Source organism: Populus euphratica, unplaced genomic scaffold (assembly GCF_000495115.2).
Source record: "Populus euphratica unplaced genomic scaffold, PopEup_1.0 scaffold1072.1, whole genome shotgun sequence".
Taxonomy (NCBI): Eukaryota; Viridiplantae; Streptophyta; class Magnoliopsida; order Malpighiales; family Salicaceae; genus Populus; species Populus euphratica.
The window spans coordinates 34,621-61,793 of NW_011500927.1; the positions used below are offsets into that span (position 1 = coordinate 34,621).

At 32.3% G+C, this 27,173-nt stretch overlaps 3 protein-coding genes across 11 annotated transcripts; 2 read left to right on the top strand and 1 right to left on the bottom strand.

Moving 5' to 3' along the window:
• Positions 1–477: 477 nt before the first annotated feature.
• On the top strand, positions 478–7,429 carry LOC105116838 (serine/arginine repetitive matrix protein 5-like). 5 transcript variants are annotated; one of them, XR_840615.1, is made up of 10 exons: positions 478–1,163; positions 1,769–2,209; positions 2,385–2,901; positions 3,391–4,757; positions 4,848–5,269; positions 5,789–5,861; positions 6,069–6,211; positions 6,424–6,495; positions 6,776–6,863; positions 6,972–7,429. XR_840615.1 is itself a non-coding variant. In XM_011014325.1 (5 exons), exons 1-4 carry the CDS (start codon positions 599–601, stop codon positions 4,718–4,720), a joined length of 2,853 nt encoding a protein of 950 aa, XP_011012627.1. In that variant the 5' UTR covers positions 478–598; the 3' UTR covers positions 4,721–4,757; positions 4,848–5,358. The 5 variants fall into 5 exon arrangements, 1 of the variants encoding a protein (XP_011012627.1); XR_840613.1 differs by lacking the exons at positions 6,776–6,863; positions 6,972–7,429 and having other exon boundaries at positions 5,789–6,211; positions 6,424–6,626; XR_840614.1 differs by lacking the exons at positions 6,776–6,863; positions 6,972–7,429 and having other exon boundaries at positions 6,069–6,626.
• A 4,091-nt stretch (positions 7,430–11,520) lies between these two features.
• Positions 11,521–13,166, top strand: LOC105116839 (chaperone protein dnaJ 20, chloroplastic-like). Its single transcript, XM_011014327.1, has 2 exons — positions 11,521–12,035; positions 12,799–13,166. Exons 1-2 carry the CDS (start codon positions 11,595–11,597, stop codon positions 12,946–12,948), a joined length of 591 nt encoding a protein of 196 aa, XP_011012629.1. The 5' UTR covers positions 11,521–11,594; the 3' UTR covers positions 12,949–13,166.
• Positions 13,167–21,366: 8,200 nt separating this feature from the next.
• LOC105116840 (splicing regulatory glutamine/lysine-rich protein 1-like) lies at positions 21,367–26,941 on the bottom strand. Of its 5 annotated transcripts, none has more exons than XM_011014332.1 (4): positions 26,729–26,941; positions 25,464–25,780; positions 22,615–23,623; positions 21,367–22,399 (listed from the first exon to the last, which is right to left on the bottom strand). In XM_011014332.1, exons 2-4 carry the CDS (start codon positions 25,539–25,541, stop codon positions 21,876–21,878), a joined length of 1,611 nt encoding a protein of 536 aa, XP_011012634.1. In that variant the 5' UTR covers positions 25,542–25,780; positions 26,729–26,941; the 3' UTR covers positions 21,367–21,875. The 5 variants fall into 5 exon arrangements, with proteins under 5 accessions (XP_011012634.1, XP_011012633.1, XP_011012632.1 ...); XM_011014331.1 differs by having other exon boundaries at positions 25,464–26,360; XM_011014330.1 differs by having other exon boundaries at positions 25,464–26,417.
• Between the last annotated feature and the right edge of the window lie 232 nt (positions 26,942–27,173).

A 27,173-nucleotide genomic window follows, 5' to 3' on the forward strand; every position in this document is an offset into this window, starting at 1 on the left:
CAAAACTCTCTGTTTTTTTTTTAAAATATCTACCCGCATTTAATTTGAATTAAATTATTAAATAAATTAAATTTAAATTTTTAAATAAATAAAATAATTTATATTGGCTGAATTTACATATTTTAAAAAATAGAATTTAATTTATCTTGTTTTCTACATTACCATTATCATGTTCATTTTATTATTTCAAATGAAAGGAGATTTTTGGAAGTTAGTTTTACATTAATTTCAATATAGTAAATAAAAAATTTCACATATAATTTACTTTTATATATTTTTTAAGAATTAATTTTATTTAACATTCAAAATAATTCAAAGCAGTAACCTATGGTTTAGATATTTAAAAAGTTAATTGTGTGAATAGACACAATGGCCGTGCCCATAGCAAACTCTTTTTTGTTGTTTACTATTCAAAATATTCTCTCTCGAAAAAAGCAAAAACAAAAAAAAAAAATCCACCACTAAGAACAGTCTTTCAATAAAAATAAAAAAATCCACCACTAAGAACAGTCTTTCCCCTTTGTTTTCATCAACGCTACCACCAATCGCCCCCCAAAAAACCCCAATTTCTAGCCCACAGGCAAATTAGGGTTTTACGATGACAGATCGAAACAACACCGCCATCACTGCCGCCGCTACCTCAACCACCAACCACTCAGGTACTAAACCAATATGGATGAAGCAAGCAGAGGAAGCAAAACTAAAAAGCGAGGCAGAAAAAACCGCAGCAGCGAAAGCTGCATTCGACGCGACCTTCAAAGTATTATCAGACAAGGCTGAGAAGCCCGCGGATTCAGATTCCGAGGAGGAAGATGCAGAGGAGGATTTGGCCAATAAACCAGTGGGACCAGTTGACCCCAATAAGTGCACGGCGGCAGGTGGTGGCATTGCCGGTGGGACCGCGTGTGCACCGGCCACGTTTATGGTTGTTACCAAGGATGCGGATGGGAGGAAAGTTCCAAATGGAGGCGCGGTGATTAAGGTTAGGGTTTCACCGGGAGTGGGAGTTGGGGGAACGGAGCAAGAAGGGATTGTGAAGGATATGGGAGATGGGACATACACGATTACATATGTGGTGCCCAAAAGAGGGAATTATATGGTTACTATTGAGTGTAATGGGAAAGCTATTATGGGGAGTCCTTTCCCTGTTTTCTTTAGTGCAGGTATATATATTTACGGTTATGGAATTTTTTTTGTGTTTTCTATGTGAACTTTATGTTGGTTATACAGTTCTAGGTACTGTTGTCTGCGGTAATGAGTTTGTGTATTGCTATTTGTCAATCACTTGTAATGTTTTCAACACTTGTGTATGACTTGTTGATTTTTGCAAGCAAATTTTGAATTATATATTGTCTTGGCTCTTTTGTCCGGATTTTTTTTGGGGAGGTTGTTTAAATTGGAGCGATACTGTCTTGACGCTTCTGAAAATTTTGATTGTTGATCTAGTAAGATAATGTGCTGCATATCTTTATTTGGTTTATGCATGCATATGGACATTTGCAATTTCTTCTGCATGGAAGTGAGAGAAAAGGAATGATTGGGATATTTTCTTGTGTGGTTTGTTAAAGTAAGTAAAGATGATGGAGGGTGGTTTTCCTGATTAAATACTCGCTAATAATTTGTAAACTGTCTATCTTTTCCTTTAATAAGCCATGTTATCTCACCGTCCAATATATCCTTGAATTGTTCCTGACTTGTTATTCAAATATTCAGTCTTGCTATTCATCTCTAACACGTTTAGGTATTGAATTGTTGTCATGCAATGCAGGCACTTCGACTGGAGGGTTGCTGGGTGTGGCTCCTACAACAACATTTCCAAACCTTGTGAACCAGACCATGCCTAACATGCCAAATTACTCGGCCAACATTTCTGGGGCATTCCCTGCATTACTAGGAATGACTCCAGGCATTACTTCCAGTGCTTCAGGTGGTGCTATTTTGCCTGGAGCTGGAGCATCTCTTGGGGAAGTTTGTCGAGAGTACCTTTATGGTCGGTGTGCAAAAACCGATTGCAAGCTGAGTCACCCTCCACAGAGCTTACTGATGACTTTGTTAGCCCCGACAACCTCAATGGGGACTCTTAGTCAGGTGCCTATGGCACCTTCTGCAGCTGCAATGGCTGCTGCTCAGGCTATTGTTGCTGCCAAAGCTCTTCAAGCTCATGCTGCTCAGTTGCAAGCGCAAGCTCAGTCAGCCAAAGATTCATCTGGTATTCTCACCTCTTATTAGCTGCTCATGCATGTATCAGATAGCTTGTATGAATCCTTTCTTTTCTCATTGCCCGAAGCTATTGATTTTACTTGTGCTGTACCTTGGTTTAAGTATTTTTTTCCTTTCATTTTATGTCCTAAGTTCTTACTGCTGAGCATTTACCCCCTTGCCAGGATCACCTGACAAAGCTCGGAAGGAGGATGCACTGCAGAAAACACTCCACGTTAGCAATCTCAGCCCGCCTCTGACAGTGGAACAGCTGAAACAACTGTTTAGCTTTTGTGGCACAGTTGTTGAATGTACCATTGCTGATTCAAAACACTCTGCTTACATAGAATACTCGAAACCTGAAGAAGCAACTGCTGCTTTAGCATTGAACAACATGGATGTTGGGGGTCGGCCTTTGAATGTTGAGACGGCTAAATCTCTTCCTCAGAAACCTATTTTGAACTCTTCCTTTGCTTCATCTTCTCTGCCAATGATGATGCAGCAAGCAGTTGCCATGCAACAGATGCAATTTCAACAGGCTTTGCTTATGCAGCAAACTATGACTGCACAGCAGGCAGCTAACAAAGCTGCAACAATGAAGTCGGCAACAGAGTTAGCAGCAGCTAGAGCTGCAGAAATAAGTAAGAAGTTAAAAGATGATGGGCTTGTCACTGGAGAAGGGGAAACAAAAGCAGAATCCAAGTATGTCAGCTTATCTCTTTCTTTTAAAATAGATCACTGATGATAATTTGCATTACTACTCTTTGCTTTTGCCTCAGATTAAGATTTTGGATTAGATAAATACTGCAGTGGGTCTTTCATAATCCCTTTTCTCTTTTTTATTTGAGAGACATGGTACAAGAAAGGAACACAAGGTCTTCTTGGTATGATTTTTTACTACCATGGCTTGCTTTTTTTCTCCCCTCCCATATCTGTTAGCCTTCATGAAATCATTTGTCAGAACTGAGTTGCCTGAGTTGGTGGAGAGTCCAACTTGGGGCTTATCAATTGCTAATGCCGTAGTTATTTAAACATATGCAAACCTTTTATCTTTTGTTAAAGCATGCAAGTTTGAGAATTGTTAGGTTATTGTTTTTGATTTGTATAACAAATAAACTTGACACTCTAATTAAAACTTAATACTTTGCTCTGTGGTTTTTTCTCCACTGATGAGTTTATTGCCTCTTGCAGGTCACCATCCCCGCCTCGAGCAAGGTCCAGATCCAAGTCGAGATCACCAATTAATTACCGAAGAAGAATGAGGTCACCTTCTTACTCGCCCCCATCCCGCCACAGTAGAGACCGTAGATCGAGGTCCCCTGTGAGAATTCGCTATCACTCAAGGTATAATTACGAAAGACGATCATATAGAGATAGAGATAGTAGAGATGATGGTGATAGAACTAGAAGGCGGGAATTGGATAGATCCCGTGATCATCATTCACCTGTTTCAAGGAGAAATAGGAGCAGGAGTGCAAGCCCTCGAACAAGAAAATCCTACAGAGCTGATTCAGGCTCACCAAAACATCGCCAAGAAAGTTCAGCTCATAGATCAAGAAAAGCATCAGACAGTGGTTCAAGATCACCTAGGCATCATGGAGGAAGTCGATCATCCCCAAGGAACAACCCAGATAGCAAGCTCAGGTACAGAAGGCGCTCACGCTCTAGGTCCAAATCAGTGGAAGAGGCCAATGACAAAGTGTATGAAATCCGAGAAAAAAAGTCAAAGCAGCATGAGAGGAGGTCTAGGTCATTATCTGTGGAGCTTAAACACCATGGAAGGAGGCCATCCCCTAGAAGTTCAAATGAAGATGACTCAAAGCACAGAAGTCGGTCCAGGTCAAAATCTGTGGAAGGTAAACGCCATTCCAATGAGAAAGTAGACAAAACTGGGGATGGGAGGCTGAAGCACCATCATAGGAGGTCCAGGTCAAAATCTGTTGATGATAGGCATCATTACAAAGAGAGGGGAAATGAAACCAGGGATAAAAAAAGAAAGCATCAAGATAGAGGGCGGTCTAGATCAATAACTGCAGAGGGAAAGCATCACAGAAGTAGGTCATCCCCAAGAGGTAGGGATGGGAGCAAGTCAAAGCACAGACGGCACTCTAGGTCAATATCTCCAGAAGGCAAGCGGCGGTCTAGTCACAGGTTAGATCAAAATAAAGATGAAAAGTCTAAGCACCGCCATAGACGAAGGTCACCATCCGCTGAAGGTAAACACGGCAGATCTCCAAGAAGTTCAGAGGAAAATAAATCAAAACATAGGAGGCGCCCTAGGTCAAAATCTGCCGAATGCAAACGTCATTCAAATGATGAAAAGGATATTAGAAGAGGGGAAAATGAGACTCATCATGAGCATGGATCAGACAAAACAGAAGATGCCAATGAGGAAAAAGAATATTTTATGAATGAAGAAGTGGTGGATTTAAAACATAAAGGTTGTGATTCAAAGGAACTGGTGGAAGACATGGTAACGGGGGGCAATGGTTTGCCAAATTCAAGCAATGAAGAACCTTAGTTACTGAAAGTTGAACATCCAAAACTGAACTCAAATGGTAATGACAACTAATGCGACAGGAAAAAAAATATTTTTTCAATGTTGTTGGCCATTAATTAGCCTAATATTATCCTTGCCTGGTTTACAGAATTTGAAGAGCGTAAGAGAACTGAAGTTAATGTTTGAGGACAGCATATAATGCTTGGAAGAGAAGCTGTTTTTCATGGAAGGCTCTTTTTTATGTTTTGTTTTGCTGTGCACCTATTTGAGAAGCTTGCAGAGATGCATGAACTTAATTCCAGCAGAATCAGCCTTTGCTCGCATGAAGGGCGATTCTTACAGAAGATTTCTTGATGTTCTTTGGTTGTATTTTTCTGCCAGCTTTGGCTCCTCATAAATATGCACACTTGTGTGTTTGTTTATCTTTTGCAGGTTCACTTGTAACAAATTGGAACTAGAGTCTTTAAGGCTGAGCTGACCATGATAGGGATTGTATGTTTCAAATGGTGTTCTGCTGTCATCCGGGTCAACCATTCAATCTTTCTAGCAAAGCTTCTATTACTGCTAGATGTATGTTGGACTATTACTACCTCTATTGCTAACTGTGCTTCTTCTTTTTTTCCCCTTATATATATATATAAAAATGTCTGTTTGAGAAAGTATTTCTAGTTTCAATTTTCTTTCTTCTTTTTCCTTTTGAATTTGATATGATATATATAAAATTTCATATATATATTTTTGTTAATTTTAAATCTTAATGTGGTCTTAGGCCCTTTGATGGAGTGGTAGAAACTATGCTTTTATTACATAATACAGCAGCATGTACCTAGTTAACTTGCTGTGTTAATGTTTTTTGGATCATAAGCATGCCCTGCGTGTGATTGAGTGAAAGCTTACTATAGTTCTGGTTTTCATATCCACCCATCATGATTTAGGTCTGCCCATCTCCATTTACAGTTTTCCATCTCCTTTCATCTTTTTTTCAAGATGAAAGCTTAAAGAGTGTATGTGGTAGGTAGGTTGATAATGGGTTAAACATTTATTTATGTTTGATGGTGTGGTGGGCTGTCATACCCCAAATACATGCAGGTTATACATGATGTTTCCATTGGAGCTGCCGACATCAATGAAAGGATTGTTGATATTTACTGATGTAATGAAGGTATGCTGTCAGTAGAGTGGGACGGCTATCTGTTGAGATTTCCACCAGTCATGGAATTTTTAGACTTTTAATAAATTCAATTGGCTGGATGTGTCTGTAGTCGATACTTGTGTAACTTGGGCCAACATGTTTTAAAACCCAGTGTCTTATTCCTTTCCCATCTTTTTCTCTTGTTTTTTCCTTTTCCTTTCTTTTCTCCTTCCAAAGGTGTCTGTGTTAGCGAAGCTACTTTTGAGGTCAAGTGAAACCAGAGTCGCTGGGATGAATAACATTACAGTTGCACAATGTTGTACATGAGCAGACTGGGTGACTAAATTTTTCAGTGAAATGCAGATTTTTTTTTTCCACAGGTAATTTCTATTCAACTGTTAGGATGAGTTCTGTTTCATGATAAAGCTTCACTAATGCTTGTGTCTTCCACGCAGATGATTCTAAATATTGACACTGCTTTCTCTAGTGATTGAAAACAGGAACTTTATGTTTGACCAAATGATTTAACTTTATTTTGAAATTATAAATGTGCTTAGAGGTGCTCTCTCTCTTGCGTCCTTCTGTTCTTCAGATCCACTTTTATACGATTGCTCTGTTTCAAGTGGCTAGTTTCGGCAGAGGTGTTTAGGGCCTGCCCTGTACTGTAAGTGTCATTTAGTTGTAAATATTTGAGCTTCAAACCAGTTTTCTTGAATTTTGACCTTGATTATTAATTTACCAGATAGACTGTGTACATCAAAATGCAGACTAATTCACAAGTTTCCATTTCTTTTTCCCTTTTCGGTTGTTTGGGGTGGGGTTGGGTTGGGTTGTGAACACAACAGGGGGGAAAATGCAATGATGCTATCAGCAATGTTGGTCGTTGTGGGTTTATCCGATTTTTTGGTCTCCCTTTGAGCTGTACTTGTCAATGTTAATTTCAGGAGATACGGGCGAGTTGGCTAGTGAGAGGAGTGGAAAATGGGTGTTAATCGGAAGGATTAGTCTTCCTGCCGTGAGATGACGAGATAAGTTAGTGATTTTTTATTTGTTTTAGGTGCGTCAATCTGTCATCCAATATGATAAATGAAGCCTGTCTGTGTTTCCCTCCCTTTCTCCTCCGTTTCTTTTTCTTGATAGGATGGCATGAAAGCTGAAGCAATGGGTCCCTCTGGTGTGATGAGGAACTACCTGTCTATAAGATGAAAGTTGTTGCGTCGTCCTTCTACCCTGGCCTCCTTTCTTTTTTCTTTTCCTCCCTTCCTCTTTCTCTCCCTCTCTTTTTTGTCCTTTCTCAGGCAGTGATGCAAGGACTTAAGGAAGGGCGTCACGGCATCCTTGATATAAGCCTTTGCCTATGTGTGTGCTGTTTTCATGTCTGCTGTGTTGTGTGTTTTGACATTCGCGAGGAGCAGGCATGACAAAGTTGTAAAACAGAGAAGCTAATAATCATTTCTGCATGTTGCTCAATGTCAATGGCTCACAAGTTCAAGGATGATCACGAAGCTAAAGGGATAGGGTCTCAGTTTTGTCAGCAAGGGATAATCAAGCACTCGAATAGCTGAGGATTGAATGTTTTGATTATGGTTTTTAAACGTTGGATTCTGCGTCGTTCGATGTTAGATTGAGCTCATTGATCGTACAAGAAATGGGGGCTGCCTTGTAGCCGTGAAAAGCCAAAATAGACAGAAATTTCTGAAAGTAACTTTCATAACCCAAGGCCAATCACTAGAATACAGGGGATATTTTGGGAGTGCATCACAAGCCTACGCCATACAAATTGCAGCCAGATGCAAAATTTGATGAGCCAGACAGGATAGGAAGGATTTTCCCAATCCCACGCGGCTACGGGATGAACGATCATTTTTTTTTTTGTTACAAGATATATTGTGGATTCTTACCTATTTTTTACATGATTGTTTTTTTATGATATTTTTTAGGTTTTTTTTTAATGATTTTTATTGATTTTATTTTTTTAATATTAAACTAATTAAAACTTTAGTTTTACAATTTTTTTAAATATTTAGGATTGCTATAATATTTTTCTATATAATTTTTTAATAATTTTTTTAAAATTAGGTTAATTTTATTTTTTTAATATTGATGTAGTTGAGGATTATAACAGTAGCTATTCCCACAATATATATATTTTTTTATGATTGTTTTGATGGGTGTTTCTTTATATAGTTTTGTTTGTTATAATTTTTTAAAATTATCTATCAATTTTTATTTTTTTGATATTGAGCTGATTGAAAATTAAAACTGTAGCTTTTCTTATAAAAAACTATAGATTGCTACAATATTTTTTTACATGGTTTATTCTTTTTCTTTTTCGGATTGGTAAAAAAATTTTTACATGGTTTATTCTTTTTCTTTTTCTTTTTTTATAATTTTTTTCAAATTTTTTTATTTTTTAAATATTAAGTTAGTTGAGAATTTAATTTTGTAGTGTTTTTTATAAACAATATGGACTGCTATAATATTTTTCTATATAATTTTTTTATAATTTTTTTAAAATTATCTTTATTAATTTTTTTATATTGAGTTAGTTGACAATTACAACTATAGCTTTTCTTACGAAGCATTATGAATTTTCTATATATTTTTTACAACTTTTTTAAAATATTAAGTTAATAAAAAATTTAATTTCATAATTTTTTTTATTAACAGAAAAACTATATCATATAACAAAAACTAAATTATGTAAGGAAAATATTATATTTTTTTTATAAAATATTATAAAATGCTACAACTTATTCTATTTACTCTGTAAGTTTATTATTAATAATATATTTTTTTTTCATGAAATATGAGCTTAATTATACTTTTAGTTTTCAGTTATTTGTTTAATATTAATTTATAATTTTAACAACATTAAAAATATTTACATAATGAACCCGCGCCCCAGGCAATCGCGGTAGTTACTAATTTCTGTTGACGTAAAACCTGAGGCCAGGGCACCTAGAAATGAACTCACAGGATAAGCATTAAATCATTTTCTCGAGGAATTAACTAAGCTGGCATGGCCTTTCATAAAGCAGGGGAGGCAGCCCCTTTTTGCATTTTTTTAAGTTTCTTATATACGTGTATTTGGGTCACGAGCTAATTTTGTGGGGGTTTATTTTCTCTCGAAAACATCAATTTCAAGCGCATGCGGTGGGGTGATAATTTTGTTTTTTTTTAAATAATATTTAAAAGGTTGGATGTTGTAACGCACATATCATCCTATTATTGTTTTTAATTATAAATTAAAAACTAGATTGATAGTATAGTTATAATTATTTTTTAAATAATTTTTATATTAAAATACATATTATTAATTTTTTTTATTTTTAAATTATTTTTAATATTAGTATATTAAAATGAATGAACAACACCAAAAACATATTAATTTGAAGTAAATAAAAAATAATTAAAAATTTTTTTTAATTTTTTTTAAATACAAAAACATTCATTACCTTAATATTCAATTAAATTGACTGAATTTCACGAGGATAAAAAAAGTATTGTTGAAGTGAAATAGCTATGCTGATTGCTTATTAATTTAATGCAAGTGGCGGTCCAAATTATATAGTTTTAATGCTTAATCCAACAATTGCAGACATAAATCTAAGGTTCACTTGCCTTTGTTCCTTCGAAAAGGTTGAAATCCGAGATCTTAGGCTTGATTTGATTCTTAAATTAATACACTAATCACTATAAGCTTCACTTTCAAGACTCCCTGTTTAAATTCTTAAGTGCTAACCTAACCATCAGCATCGTTTTTTAAGAATATGATTATAGTTATTTTTAAAATATTTTTTATTTAAAAAATATTAAAATAATTTTTAAAAATAATTTTTAATTTTAAAATATAAAATTAATATAAAAATACTAAAAAAATATTAATTTTTTTTAAAAACAATAAATACACAGTACACCTGTCCATCCCTCTTATATCACAACAAAAATGAAAAAAGGTTGGCATCACGTGTAACAAACATGTGAAAACTATCTTTTTTTATTTTTACCAACAATCAATATTGACTTTAAAAACATTTCATTTTCATGATTTTGTTTGTGTTTTTATATTTTAAATCACTTTTTTTTTGTATTTTAATTTTTTTTATGTCTTCTTATTGGAAATAAGTTTAAAACATAAAAATATTATTTTAATATATTTAAAAAAACTGTAAACAATAATTATTACCGTTCTGCCCTGAAAACATAAGTGCTCTGAAGCTATGACACTGCCCCCACAGCATCTCCTTTTTCATGTGAAGGGCCACTGATCTCAAATCACATGACTGTGTCTACCTAGTACTTCACAGATAAAAAATAATACTAAAATGAGGTGAATTTACCATGTTCTTGATAAAGAGTAATTTATTTATTGCCATATATGCCCAATTATGAAGTCAAATTAGAAACTCGTGTTTGGTTTTTATAAGATTTTCAATGTAATACTAGTAACAGTCTGTGTGTATTAAGGATTTTTGCTATTTATGTATAAAGGAGTATGTTTTAAAATATAGGTAGGATTATTTTTTAAAGTAATTTTTATTTTAAATTATATTAAAATATTTTTTTATTTTTAAAAATTATTTTTAATATTAACCCATCAAAATAATTTAAAAATATCAAAAAATAGTAATTTAAAGTAAAGAAAAAAATAAAAAAAATTAAATTTTTTAAAAAATACTTTTAAAACATAAAAATAAATAAATAAATAATTAGGTTAGTTAACAAGCAAATAAAATAATTTTTTTTCTTTTATAATATAAAAGATATGATAAAAGCTCTTTACCCATAGCTGCTTCTAGAAAATGAATTTTTAACCATTTTAAGAAGATAAGATTGTTTAGCGGCTTTAGATATTTTTTCGAAAGTATTGCCTATAGCTGCTTCTAGAAGATATGTTTAGCGGCTTTACCGTGTTTCACAAAAAAAAAGAAATATATATATATATATTTATTTTAAATTAATAATTTTATTTTTTTGGTTATTTAATATATTCATATCAAAAATAAATTTTAAAAAATAAAAAAATATATTATATTAATACATTTTTAAATAAAGAATACTTTAAAAAATAATCCCATGACAAATCATTAAAAAATAAGAAATAATACTTTCAAACTTAAAAGAAAAAAGAAAAGGAATTTTAACCATTTTTCAAAGAAGAATAACCAAAATAGCATGGAGGCTCCAATGGCCGCCGCCTCCTCTGCTCCACGCCTCCACCCACCCCCTTCGAGCTACCCACACGGTCAAACCTAAACCATCCAACCATAAAAAAAATATTTTCCATCAATTTCTTGCTTGTTATAATTTATTTTCCTTTTTTTCTTAAAAAAATAGAAAATAGAAGTAGGTAAGGTAAGAAAATTTGTGAAAGGATGATCACCATTGGTAAAATCGACGAAACCGTTCTTCATAAATTAAAGAAAATAAATTATAATTAATATTATTTAATAATAGACTTAAATATCTATACAGCAAGTGTTATTATAGTTTGCTTTTTAAACTTTGTTGCTGTTCAATAATTTACATTCTAAAATTTAATTTATTTTACAGAATATAAATTTTATTTTTTTTAATAATTATATATATAAAAATATAGTATGAGGATAATTTGAATTTTATTTTTAAATTTTATTACTTAAAAAAGAAAGTCACAACATTCCAAAGATGCTATATAAAAAAAATAGAACTCCCCTATAAAACCCGCCCAAAAATCTAGTTATCGTCTGCAACACAAAAAACACAAAACACTAGAGAGAGATGGGTTGCTATGGATTGATGATCCCGGGGAGCGAAACCACTCGCTTCTATCAATCATCGTTGAAGCCTGACCCGAATCCAATTCTCCGGGTGAAAACCGTTTCAAGAATCCCAATCGGGTCTTTCAAAACCAAAGCCACAATAAATGCAAAAGTCGGCGCAGATTTGGGACAGATGAGCTTTTATGAGCTACTGGGTATAACACAATCCGGGACATTGCCGGAGATAAAACAAGCGTACAAGCAATTGGCAAGAAAGTACCATCCGGATGTTTCACCGCCGGACCGGGTCGAAGAGTATACCCGGAGGGTTATTCGGGTTCAAGAGGCTTATGAAACCTTATCGGATCCCAGGATGAGAGAGATTTATGATCGTGATATGGCTAAAGGGCTTCATTTAGCTTTCTCTGCTAGGAGACGCTATCCTTATCAAAACGACGAGGTATTGTTTTAATTTTTATTTTATGTGCTTATACAGCTTCTTCTTCTTCCTTCTTTTTTTTTTCCAATTCTTTGGAGATGAAATTGGGGTTCGATATTTTTTTTGGATAAATCATTGGTTATTTTGGGATTGATTTGGTGTGTTTCAATCTGGGTAAAAGTTTTTTTTTTTCCTTGTGAAGTTTGTTGTTAGATTGGGTTTTGGTGATTTTTCTTCTTTAATTATTAGCTAGTTGGCCTAGAAAGGTATGGAATTTGCCGATGAATTTTTTTTTCTAAGAAGAAAAGAGTGGCTTTGAAATTATGTGTTTTTGTGGTGGTTAATTTTTTTTTATTTTATATGCTGACAGAGTTCAGTAGAAACTTCTTCGTGTTGGAATTGATTGGCTAAGAAACAGAGAATTAATTTTTAATTCCTTCAATCCTTTTCTGTTTAGATCTTCACTTAACACTCCTAAGTTGTTTTTCGCTGGCTTTTCCGGCATCTCTCCTTCGTGAGAATTGTTGTTTTTCAATTTGATCGTTTTATTGAATAAAAATATCGCTTTTAGAATCTTTGATGAGGTTAAATCACCTTGTTTTTCGGTAGATAATGAAGATGTACACACGTTAGTTGACATGGTAGATCTTTGCGTTTGCCTTTTACCTTTGTTATCTGGGTTCTGATGTGTTAAAAAAAGCACCAAAATCAGGTTAGTTTCGGCATTAGGCTGTTGTATGGTTATCTTTTTATGCTTATTGGGTTTTTTTTTTTTTCCAATCAGGAAATGGAAGAGAGAACTGAGTGGAAGAATCGCTGGCAGTCTCAGCTATCAGAGTTGAAGAGAAGAAGCATGAACAAGGATGCTGGTGGGAGCATGTCATGGGCAGCTCGAATGCGAAGACAAAGGGAGGGATTATCTGAAGAACTTTAGATAGGTTTTGATGTACTTTGTATATACTTGCTTTTACACGTTTCTTGTATACATGTTCACGAAGAACTGTCTGGTTAGCATTGCTACAAGCAGCAATAAAGTTAGATCAGCAAACAGTTATCTGAGATTGGAAATTGTAGAGTTGTTTACATGACTATGCCAACCATACTTACTGGGCATTTATGTTGTACATGAAGTTCACTGCTATGACCTCCTCCTATCAGTGTTATCTCCTCCACTGAAGCAAAATATCATATAGCCAGTTTTGAAGCGTAGTTCCTCCACTGAAGCAAAAATTAGTTTCTGAAATATCATATAGCCAGTTTTGAAGCGTAGTTCTTTCATTTTATCTCCCCCCCCTCCCCAATCTTTTTTTATTAATCATGTGTTTTCTGTTTGCGTAGTGCTGAAATTCATGTAAAATTATACCTGTCAGGTTCAGGTTTTATGGAGAATGCTTTTGAAAAGCATGGATGTATGGAATTCAAACGTATCCTCCATTAGAGGCCACATTTTACTCTCCTCTCTTTTTCCCCCATGTTTTCCATCATAAAATTCTTCTAGATAGAGAATCTTGATTCAATGTTTTCTTGCGTCCCTCCTTCCCTTCTGCTATTTTGTTTCCATTCTAGCTCCCTGATTTCCTGGGAAATGGAATTATATATAGTGGTAGAGATGAACATTTGCTGGCTGGAGTGCGACGCGCATCCTTATCTGAGGTCGTGCTGGTACCCCTTGAACAATTCACACGCGCACATCATGTTTTGTCTTGTCGTGATCGCCCGCGTGTGGCCAAACAGCATCAAAATTATTGCGCAGTGTATAATTTCGGAGGAGAGGAAATAAAGGGGCATCAACATCATTATGAAATGGGTTTGTGCGTGGCTTGTAAGCATGTGTGGCAACAACCTCCTGAAAATGAAACATCTCTCATGAACGGCATGGCAAGTAGCTGGTGGTGGAGAGGTTGAAGAGGAGGAGTCGATTTCTTGGTCATTTCTCGGAAGTCACGATCGAAACATCTGGCAACTTGGTGGCCCACCACATCTTGATGCATGTTCAGTGTTGTAGTAATTTCCTTTCTAGATTCGAGTGTTGTTCTTCTGTCTTAAAGGGCCTCGTGGTCGCATTGATTAGCGGACCGCTTTTGCTGATTGCAGTTTTCGTGTTTAAAAGATTTTTTTTAAAAAAATAATTTTGTTATTTTTTTAAAAAATATATTTTTTATTTTTATATTATTTTAATGTGTGGTTATCAAAAATAAATTTTTAAAAATAATAAAATATTATTTCAGAAATTTTTTTTATTTTTTTAATCTATTAATATTAAAAATAAATTTTAAAAATAATAAAATATTATTTCAGAAAATATTTTTGTTTTAAAATATTTTTTATATTATTTTAATATGTTAATATTAAAAATAAATTTAAAAAATAATAAAATATTATTTTAAGGCATTTCAAATAAAAAATCATTTAAAAAATAAGTAATAGCAGGATACCAAACAAAATCTAATATTAGCATGCTTATTTTCCCACTCTTACCTTTTAATATAATTATAAACTTTACATTATAAAATATTTTTTTACTGTACACTTAGGCTAATTTTCACTGTTATATTTCTATAGTTTATATTTTGATTATTTTAATAATTATTAATATCTCAGAGAGTGGAGAGAGATAGACATTGAAGAGGAAGAGAGGTTTATTTTAATAAAAAAAACAAGAAAAATAAAAAGAATGACTATCTTGATATTAATGAGTTCATCTTTAAAAAAATATTTAATTGAGATAGTTTGAAATTTAAATGACATTGAAAAAAATAAATTGAAAAAAAAAAGTGTTCTGATTTTGAGTTTTTATACCCATGAGAGTGTGTTTTAGGGTTAAATAAGAGAAGATAAATATAAAATTACTGGAATTTTTTAAATAAATAAAATGTAATACAAATATAAAGGATATCTTAATCATATAAAAAGCTACATTATAGAAATGAGTTTTATATACTCAACATGTCTCTTGTAAGCAATAAATGATAAACTTTTTGTTAATATGATGATGTATTCAACAACCACTTTGTTTTCTTTAATAAGCTCTTGAATAGCTAGATACTTAATGTAGATGTGCTTATTATAACCTCCACTCTTATTATTCTTCATGAAAAAAACTAAATTGAGATTATCACAATAAATCCTTAATAGATTGAAAATTATATCAACAACTTTAAACCTTTAAATAAAACTCTTTAACCATATAAACTATGATGTCGCTTCAAATTATGATACAAATTTTGCTTCAATGGTAGAAGTAGAAACCAAAGATTTGCACTTTTCCAATAAATATGAATATTCAATCACTTCTAGATGATTAAATTGCTTATATATAAGCTTGTAGTCTCTAGTCCCTTATAGGTATCATATGACTTTCTTTGTAACTATTCAATGACCTAAACCTAGGTTATTTTGATATTTGCATAACATTCCAATTATATCTATGTTATGTTAGGTCTTATACAAACCCGAGCATACATTATACTTCAATTATGGAAGAATATGAAATGTTTTTCATTTGTTCCTTTTTTAAATAATTCCTTAGGCTTTGTTCCAAACTAAACTTATCACCTTTGACAATAATGCAAAACCAGATGAACAATTCTTCATGCTAAATCTCTCTAAAACTTAATTGATATAGGTTTTTTGAGATAATTCTAATATTCATTGGGATTTGTCTCTCTCAATCTTTATGTTTATGATATAACAAACTTTATCCATATCTTTTATATCAAATTGCATCAAGAGAAATTACTTAACCTCATAAAATAAATCCAAATCACTTGAAGCTAGTAGAATTTCATCTACATATAAAACTAAAAAAATTATTTTGCTCTCATTGACCTTATAATATATACATTGACTTATGATATTTTTCATAAAACTAAATGAATAAATAACATTATAAAATTTTAAATAACATTGATGGGAGGCTTTTCCCCCCTATATATAGCCTAAAAACCAAACAGTCAAATCCCTTTAAAATAAAACCTCTTGGTTATTTCATGTGAAACTTTTCCTTTAGGTTTCCATTAAAGAATGCTATTTTTTACATCTATTTGATACAACTTCATACTAAAATAAGCTATCAATACCATGATTATCTGAAATGAATACTTTTTGAAATAGGAGAGAAGGTATTGTGATAATCAATTTTTTTTTTGTTGAGTGAATCATTTGGCTATAAATCCCATATTGTATCTTTAAATATTGTTTAAAGAGTCTCTTTTGATTTTTAAAAACTCACTTAAAGACCATTGATACTAGCTCATTATTTATAGCATTATACTATAATATAGATTTATTTACACTCATAACTTATAAAACATAATAGGTCATTTTTAATACCAATGTATATATTAGATTCTTATAAGTACATAATATAATCTAAAAAAATTTTAGGTGTTTAACTCTTAAAGATCTTCTCAATGTTACATCAATATCTTTAGCTTGATAATGCTAAGTAATTGGATCTATATGAATATCCTTATGATGATGTAGCTCTTCAATAATTGGTTGTTATTAAGTTATTATATCTTGATAATTATCATAAAACATGACCAATTCATATAAAGATGTGAGAGGCAAAGCTGCTATCCTCCTCAAAAACTAAGTTTTGAAAACTATTCTCTCTAATCTTATCATTCTTAAGAAACCATGCATTATGAGATTTCACAATTCTCATCATATAAGATTGATAATAAAATATGTATTCCTTAAACTTTTTTGTACAACTACTGAAATATCTATAGATTATTCTTGAGTCTAGTTTTATCTCATATGGATTATAGACTAGAACTTCAATTAGGTGACTCCCTATATATACATGCCTTAAATTAGGTTTCTATCATTTCTATAACTTAAATGGTATTTTGTGAACTGTCTTGGTTAGAAACCTATTTAATACATATTCCATATTTTTTAAAGCTTCACTTTACAAAGCTTATTGTGATTGTCTGTATATATGGACATCATAATATTGCCAAAAAGTTTTTGTGCTCGGCTAATGTTTTATTTGTCAAAATAAAAATAAATTTTATTTATTAAATCAATTAGGGCTTGAGGGATTTAATTTTACACTAAGAAAAATACAAGGAAATAAAGTTAATAGTTAGGTGAAAAATAACTAGGTGTGTAATACACGATCCAATAAGTAAAGAAAATCACAATGCTTTAGTAGCAAGTAAGGCTTTCTCCAATGGTTAAACATGCATTCTGAAGTGACGTTGAAAGCATTGCATCAAGCTCTTCTATATGAGGTGACACTTGTCATGAGAAACATGACTATATGTAGCTGGTGATCCTTTTTTTTTATTATTTTCATTGTCTCTCTCCTCTTCTTGAAATTTGTATTGAATTATCAATAATTCAAAGTTGTCCTCTTATTTTAATATGATTTCAAATTTGACCCTTACTTTTTTTATCATAAATTTTTATTCTGGGTTTTTTTTTAAGATTTTTTTTTAATTTCACCCCTTTAACATGTTAAGTTGTCCTCTCATTTTTTAAATTTTTTTTATCATCATTATTATGATTGTTTTTTTTTATTTATTTTAGGTCTTTTTGTAAAATTAAATTACTTTTTCAATTTTATCTTTCAATAAAAAATTCTAAGTTACTCTCTTAATTTTTTTTATTTAAAAATTTGGTCCTTATTTTTCAATTGCTATGTTTGACTCTTTTATAAAATTTGCACTTTTTTTAATTTTATTATTTACCATTGGCGTGGTGTGGAATTGAGTTTTATTGTTTTTCCTGATGGGGTGATCTCGATCTTTAGCTTGAGTTACAAGTTTGAAAGTTGACTTGGGTTAATATCTTTTTATTCGGAGTTCAATTTTTTTAACTATTTTTTTTTAATTTCATCTTTCAACATTCGATTTTTTTATATATAAAACACTAAACTTTGCTATTTTCTTTGATTTTTTTTTTCTATGGGATTATCTTGATCATATGGTCTGGGTCATGAGTTTGACGATTTACCTTGGATTGATTCAAGTCTTTGTCAGGGTAGTCTTTTTATTATTTAATCCTTTTATGTTTCGTCCTTCAATTTTAGATTAGTTTTAGAATTACAGTTCATTTTTTTTCTATTTTTTCTATTAGATTATCTTATTTATATTTTGGGTAATGGGGTTTAGTGGGGTAATTTTTTTCTATTTTTTAATTTCATTTTTTTGCATTAGATTTATTGAAAATTGAGTTTTATAATTTTTGTTTTGTTTATTTTCTATTGTGTTATCCTTGCTTTATGACCTAGGTTATCGATTTGACATGTTAATTCAGGTTCATTTAGGTGGTTTTTTTCTCTTCACCATTTTTTTTATTTTGACAAGAATTTTTTTTTTTGCATATTATTTTGATCACTTCTTTTGATTTGAGTTATAAATTTATTGTCATTTCATGTTTTTTTTTTTACATAATCTAATTAAACAATACCATAATAATTGATCAAGTTAGGTATATAATCTGAGTCATAAGTTTTTCTTACTTTTATTAAAATACGTTTGTGATTCTAAACATTCTATTTGTACATTTTCATTTGTCCTAATTGTTTCTCTTTTTTTTATTTCTTCAATTATAACCATTTAGCCACCTTTTTTGGTGTGAAAGTGAAAACACAATTATACGATTAGTTGTCCTCCAAATTCTTGATTAAATTAACTTTTTTTTTTTAAAAAAGTTTCTCAATTGATTTTTTACACATCAAGAGTTCTTTTTCAATTACGACACATTAGCCACATAAGGCCTTTGCGTGTGTGTATACATTAAAAAATTTAATTGTAAATTAAAAATTTTATACGAACATCTAATTAAATAAATTGATAATTATTTATATAAAAAAATTAATAATAACTAAAAATAAAACTAAAAAAAAATAAAAGATAGAGATAGATCAAAATATTTGATCTAGCAATATGTAGCATTCACTTAGTTGTGTTCATTAGATTTTTTTATTTAAATTAACTTTTTATTTAATTAAACAATAATATAAATAGACATACATGAAACTGATTGAATAAAAAAATTATATAAGACTACAGTTATTAGAAATATTATCTAAAAAAATAAATATTTTTTATTTTTAAAAATAAAATTCATCCATATAAAACATAAAAAAATATATAGATGAATTAGAATAATATCTTTAGAAATTAAATACATACAAAATAATTAAAAAAAACTCTACAAAAAAGGCTAAATAAGCAAAAAATCATAAAGAATGAATATTAATTGAAACATAGAATAGAAAATTACTGAAAAAATAAATTAAAAAGGTATTAATTAAAATAAAAAATAGAATAAGAAAAAAGAAAAAGACAACAATAATCTAGGTGATGCAAGTGCATTTTTTTAAATAACAAAAACAAATGGCTTGGGCTACATGCCTAATTGAATTTAATAAGTTGATTTCATTTTAATTAGATGATTAAAAAATAGGCAACTTTAGTTAATGAATAAAATTTTATATAAAAAAATCACAGTAACTTGAAAAAAACCTTGAAATTACAAAATAGAAAAAAAAGGATAGAAAAGCTCTAATAAATCAGAGTTAACATAATAATCATATAACCTGTGTAATAGAATGCAAACTAACTTGAGTTAACCTGTAAAATCTTTAGCCTAGGTCTTGATACCGAGATAACCTGATAGAAATAAGTTTGAGAAAAAACCATAAAACCTATCTTTTTTATTAAAAAAATAATGTCAAACATTGAAATTGAAAAGGAAAATGAATAAAAAAAAATCAACCTATGTCAACTTTTTAAACTAGTAATATGAGATCATTATATTGGAAGCATCATAAATTGAAAATTCAAGAAGCTCAATCTTTAATAAATCAAATGTTAAATGATGAAATTAAAATAAAATAAAATATACAAGATGATCTAAAACAAAAAAATTATAATTAAAGAATGAGGGTGAAATCAAAATAGAAAATAAATTAGAGGGCAACAAATTTTTTTTGATTTGGGGGGAAAAAGTTTTCCAAAAGAAAAAAATCAAAAGAATAAGTATCAAATTGACCATAAACTTTGATTGAATGATAAAATTGTAAATCAATAAAACTTTAATAAAAATATCAATGAAAAAAAAATTAGAAGTCAAAAGAGTAAGGATTGAATTGAAAAAAAATATTATATGCAAATTGTAATTAAAGGCCTAAATTAAAAATAAACAAAAATTTTATAAAATAGTAAAAAAAAATCAAATAACAAGGATTGACACTAAAAAACCAAAACCGATAAGAACCAATGTTACTTTTAGGAGGAGGAGAGAGAAAAGCAATCACTAACAATAAACCACTCATTTTTTATCATCATCTATTGCACCATACAAATGAAAAAATGATAAAGCTTCAACAAGTTGGTAGAAAAGCAAGTTTATCTGCTGGAATATGTTATACATGCTATCCAAAGGTCTTAGATGTCTTTTATGAGCTGATATATAAAGATTACATGTTAATAGGTTTTAAAATTTAAAAATTAATTATTCTATATAAAAAGACTAAAATACCCTTTATGAATCTAGAATAAAAAAAACTACGCCCTTAAACATGTCTTATGTTTTTTCTAATGCAAGAATATCTTTTTACTATTTACAAAAAATAAAAAAGATATAAATATCCTTTGTCAACAATTCTTTATTTAAAAAAAAAAAATACTTAGAGATTAATCAATCATTTCACTAATCTAAAAAAACTAAAATACTACATACACGCGCTACAATTTCTTAATGACCAAAAAGCCGTTAAAAAAACTAAATTACCCCCAAGCCCAAAGCATCTAATTTTCTCGACTGAGGGTAAAAGTGTAGTTTTACTATTAGAGTCAACAGTATTATGTGAGTGTGCATTGTGATTCCCCTGCACATTTTGATGTTTTTGTTAATTTAGTTCCAAATAGGTTATTAAGGAAACATATATTAGCATATGATTTCGTTCCAAATGATTTGACTAAGAAATTTATACATGTATTAGGGATGCTGTTCTTAAGATATTAAGAGTATGCCTAAAAAAATTTCCTAAATTTATTATTTTGAACTACTCGAGACTGAAAATTATAGTTTGACAGAGCATTATTGTTTCAAAACCGTAACCTTTTCTTATAGAAGCAAAATAAATTAAAAACCTTAGTTTTACATTGCACCGCGTAGGAGACACTATTGCACCAAAAATTTCTAAGCTAACAGTGTATATATCATTACCACGGTGTGTCAATGCTACAAATGTTCACATACTTGAACCATAAGCGAAACAAAACGATATAGGGGATATAAACCAGAAGACCAAAAAATGCCTTCTCGGCGAGCACCAAAGGTTGTAAAACATGATGATAATATGAAAAACGGCTACAAGAGAGGTGGATGAATGAATGTTACTACCTTTTCTTCTATCTGACATTTCCTGTAAATATGCCTTGTATGTTACAAATCAAAATTGTCGTGGAGTTGCCAAGACCACAGCCATTTTCTTTTACATTTTCAACTAGGAAGAACTAGGCTTTAGGCAAACAAGATAAAATTGCACAAGCTTATGCATCTCTCTACCAAGCAACCCTGCTCGGTTGCTTTTTCTGAAAGAATTAGTGATTCTGTGCCAGGAGGAATATCCCGCTCTCCAGCATGCAATGATGTCCGATATCATTTGCATTCACCAACTTTCCACAAGTCAGGCAGTTGACGAATGCACATCACTACTGTCTCTAAAATGAGGCAGTTGCAGACCACACTGTCCAAAGTATCAGATAGCAGCTTGAGAATTACATAACCAACCCAAGGCCCAGATGCTGGTATTCCTCTCCTCAGAGTGGTCCTAGGAGGTTCTATAACATTAGACGGTGCAGGATGACCAACCATATCCAACTGCATAAATCATCAATAGGGAATAACGTATGGCAGTGCATAAACATCAGCCGACCCAATCTGCAGAGCTTCTGACCAAACCTGTTGTGTCTCGTCAATCCCTGAAAACCCAACCTGGAGATTCTTTGCTTGGAAATTAGTACTCTGAAATAGCCATTCCTGGTCCTCAAAATCCGGCAGCTCTTCCATTTTGGGTACTGTAAGCACCTCAAGAAGGTACTTGGAATCTGGATGGGGTTGTTTCCTAGACACTTCAGCTATTTGATCAGTTTGTGCAGTTGAATGTGAAGGTTTTGTTAAAGACTTTGTTAAAGAGACTGATAGCGGATAGGTAGTTGAAGTGATGGGTGGAGCTAGAGCTTCTATCAAACCATTTATCTTCTGTTCTTTACTATCCACTTTATTGCTATTGACAGCCTCCTGCCTACCTTGTTTAACTGCGGTGGGAATTTTGCAAGTTCCCAACATTCTTCCATTCTCAGCTGATACAGGCAAGGAAGTAGGCCTTGGCAACTTATTAGGCTTAATATCATCAGCTGCAACAGAAATCAAAAGGAAGCGGAATGCATTAGCCGATAAAAAGACAGATTTGTTTGGACTTGCTAGACATGATAGATTAATCTCGGTGAAAAAGTTTCTGGTCAATCAATATCTAAACTTGAATCCTTTAAGAATGTGATAGACCCACCAGAATCTGGTTAAAAGTACATTTGTTAACAAGATTTAACAATATCATTTGAATTTGACTCACCATGCAAAAGTCCATTCGAGTCATAGTCCTTTCGTTTCTTGATCTTTATGTCACCAACAACACTATTAGTGCTCTCCTTGAGAAGATGTGAGCTTTTTACAGTATGGTCACCTACAAGGTCAAACATATTGCTTTCCTTCAATTTAACTGGCTCTTTCATCTTATGCTCGCTTTTCTCCTTAGCTTTCTCCTCTTTTTTCTTCTCTTTATCCCTGACTTTATCCTTCTCTTTGCTTTTTTTCTCTTTATTTTTGCATTTATCCTGGCTTTCCTTTTGTTTGGTCTTATCTTTCCCTTCCATCTTCTTCTCATTGACTTTCTCCAGTGATCTTGGCATTCCATCAATTTTAGCCTTGAATGTTCCAGAAGTGCTCTGAGCACTTGCAGTAAATCTTGCCTCATCCCTGATTCCTTGCCCATCCACCTTTCTATCATCATCTCTCTTGTTCTTTTCTTTTCCTTCAACCCAATTGCCAGGGGCCTTTGCCACCAGTCTAACCATTCCCTCATCTCTTCTTGCATCTGTATCAGTGAACTTCTCAAAGAACTGCTTTCTGTCTTCCTCTCTGGCCCTCTTGCCCAGCTGCTGTACAAGTTTGGACTCCTTAGGTTGGTGAGACAAATTGCTGTTTTGAATGGGCTTCTGACTGTTATAACCTGAAAACTGTCCAGCAGTTTTTTTGTCACCAGAGATACTATTTTTATCCAGATCCCTTTCCTTCCTCTTCTGAGTGCACACCTCTCCACCATTAGATTGCCCAGGAAGTTTCCTTTCATCTGAGGTTCTGTCTCCTCCATTGTTAAGCATAGCTTGCCCCAGAAGTCTCTTTTCATCTGAGGCACTACTTTTGTCTTTATCCTTATCTCTATCCTTCTCCTTTTTCTCTCTATGTTTTTCCTTTTTGTCTTTCTTATTCCTATGCTTTCCATCACTCCTATCTTTCTCCTTTTCTTTATCTAGTCTCCTTTCTTTATCTTTCTTCTCCTTGTTCTTCTTCTCTTTGTCCTCCTGAAAAGCCCGGAAAGTAATAATAAATCATTCAACTCAAGAGAATCAGAGACAGGGTATCTTCACTGATTACACTGGAACCCATTACATAGTCATATCATGTAAAATATACATTCAACCCTTTCACTACCAGAAACTTGAAAATAAAATGCAAACAAGACAAATCAAAACTTCGATGTTGAAGCCTGCCCTAAGTTTTATCCATGAAATAAGCAGAATGCCTGGTAACTCTTGTGTCCCCAAATGATGGCACGTACCCATTATCAGTTGCCAACTTCAACATGATAAAAAACATTACAAGAACAGAGGTCAGAGAGATGAAAGAGATAAGAAACACCCATGAGCAAGCAAGAGCCTTATACACAGAAATACCAGAAATAATCCACACAAACATTTCTTTCTGCCAAGACCTCTACAAATTGCAGCAAGGGAAGGGGGAACCTTATGAAATACAAATTCAAAAGTCTAATCATCTTATCCGTCCCAAACAGAAACCCTATCCCAGGCAAAGATATTTTCATCCTTTTCTCGTGCAAAAGTAGCTTAAATATATCACCATCCTTTTCTCGTTCTCGTGCAAAAGTAGCTTAAATATATCAAAACAGCATCTTTCTATTTCTTTCTGGACACTAAAAGTCTGAAACCATCAGACGAAAGAAACTATTACAATCCCAAACATAAAAGCTCATTGAGAACATGCCTATGCCATGCTTATACAATGAACAAGATTCCTGATATTTGAAGCAAAGAGCACACATCCGGAATCTAGCTCCAATACCTGCAACCTTACATGTTGAAACAGGTGTTGTAGAAATACAAAAATCTCTATGCACCCCAAATATAGGAACAAAAATAGAAAGATCATAAAACTTGGAAGTGATATAAATGGCCACAAAGCCAAATATCAACAAGAAAATAAACTACTACAATTATGGTGTAGCATCATATACCGATATATAAACACAAATTACTCCATAAAATCTACAAGAAAAAACACAGGTAAAAAATCAACCCGTTCATCCATCAAAACAATTCCACTATCAGAGGCAAATCTCCACATTTGATCTTTCAATTCATCAGCAACAATGACTCATGGTACATATAAATTAAAGCATTTAAATGGAGACTTATAAATTGCTGAAATTTGTGTTCTTGATGAATTCAGCAGCCTGTGCATCTTCAGAAGAGAGTGATGAATGCCAAACAAAAATAAAACACCAAAACCATCGTTTTTTATTTTTAGTTTTGCTAGCCCATTTTCTTTTTGGACTTAAACTTGACAAAGTATAAGAGCCCAGCTAAATTCACTAAGAGACCTGCAAACCTCGTCTCCCTGAATTTTCAATAGAAATTGTAGATACATGCAATTAATCCATCCATTTCAAATGGGATTTGCTGAAACAGGAATAGCAAAAAACCAAAGATTTACTTAAGAACACAAGCACCAAGAGCTAGCTAGCTAACAACCAACCCCTGAATCCCTCATTTAAGCAGGTTAACCAATCACATTTTCCTGGGAGAACAGATGCAAGCAAAAAGTAGACACTACATGAACTCTTTAATTGGAGCCAACACCAGAAGTTGCATGTTCTGATCCAATATTTATTGCTTAGTTTCAGCTTGTAATAATCTTTATTGCTATTATTATAGACATAGGAAAATTACTGGCTCGCTCTCCATATAGTATTAACAGAGCAAAGACTTGAACCAATGATTTACACATGAATCCATATGGGATTGTTTCAATTAAATGTGAATCAGAAAAGAATTCCTTTTAATGGCCCTAATAAATATCGAGCCAATTATGCAATGTGATTCAGTAAAAGGCAAGTGTATTAACCTTTTTTAGTAGGTCAAAATCATCACTCCTGGCCTTCTTTTCATATCCTGGTGGTGGGAATGGAAAGCAACGCGACATTGAACAGAATCCCACAACACAAAACAGCAACGCCTTTCAACGAAGAAAATGATTGAATTAATTTCCCACAGCACAGTTCCAAAAAGGGAATGGACCAGTAACTATGCTCCTCTCCATGCACCATGTCCCCACATTCATTTCCAGGTTCAACACTTCTCCATGAACTTCTATATCACATCCAAAAGCCACAAGTTCCACAAGTTCCAAACCCACCAATGACCTTCACCGTAATGCACACACTGGTGAGACAGAATTCACAGGAAATTAATTTCAATGTCACTGGAATACAGCACTTTACCGTTCAAAACAATTAACTTCTATAAAAAATAGCCCTAAACTAATCCGCTCGATGAATCAGCTAGTATACTACACTACACTGCAATTATTCAACAAAAACTCAGTTGTACGAGTTTGAGTTCTTGAAGAACTTTACTTAAATTATGTTAAACCAAAGGCTTCTTGAGAAATGAAATTATCCGCCACAATCTGATTTTCTGTGTTGCCTTCTGTGCCAACAAAGAACTGTCACCTCCTTTCCCTTAAAACCAAACTCTAATACACAAACCATTCCCAGGTTCAAGATCAAGCACAAAACATCCAAAACCCAGAAACCATTACCCTCAAGTGCAAAAAACAATAAAAATAAAACTGATTCTTGATCACTACCAGACAATCATAAATGCACAATCCTCTTCCATGCCCAAAAACAAGCAATGCTCAACAATATTTTCAAACTAATGACGTGCAAAAATCGTCCAATCCACCACTCCAATCACTTGAAAGACAGCTCATTTCCTGCTTTGCTCTTGAATAAAAACCCTAAATTGTCCAAAATCAAGTAATTCAATAAGTTCCCAATTAAGATCCAGCAAAACCCTACAAAAACAGACGAATACAAACTTCCCAATAAGCACACAAAATCCAGTTCTCAAACCCCAAAAGCCCTTAAATTCAGCTCCGAAAACAGCCCCAGAAAAAAAAAACAACAAAGAAACTTGTCGAATATGTAGAGAATAAAGGGAATATAAGAGAAGCCCTTTTCGTTTTAGTACCTAATTGGAAATGGGTATCAATCAAAAGCCAAAAGGAAAGCTTGATTCATAGATTAGACTTGAAGAAAACAAATCATACACAATTCAGACCAAGAAAAAAGGAGTTGTCTGAAATCAACCTATCAATCGGATTACCTTGTCCGCTACAACAAACAGAGCATTATTATTGTAGAGGAACAAGATCTTTCCCTTTCTTTATAGAATTTCGTGAAGTGAAACAATAATAAGATTTGATTTTTTTCAAGTGTCTGTCTATCTGAGTTTTTTCTGTCTTAGCTGCTGCTGCTGTTCTAGTTAAGAGAGAGAGAAAGAGGGGTTTCTTTTATTTCTTTCGTTTCTCTACGGAAGTTACACGCGAGAAAATGAGATGAGCCATATATGAAGTATATATATAGATACGATATGATACTGATACGGTAATTTTGTGAGGTTTTTAAATATTTTATATTTTATATAAAAATTTGAGTAAAAATAATAATTGTTAAATTCAATACAGCCAATACTCATATAATAACCAATTTAATACAAGAACATATGAAGTTATTTAAGTTATATTTAAACATGTAAAATTGATAATTAT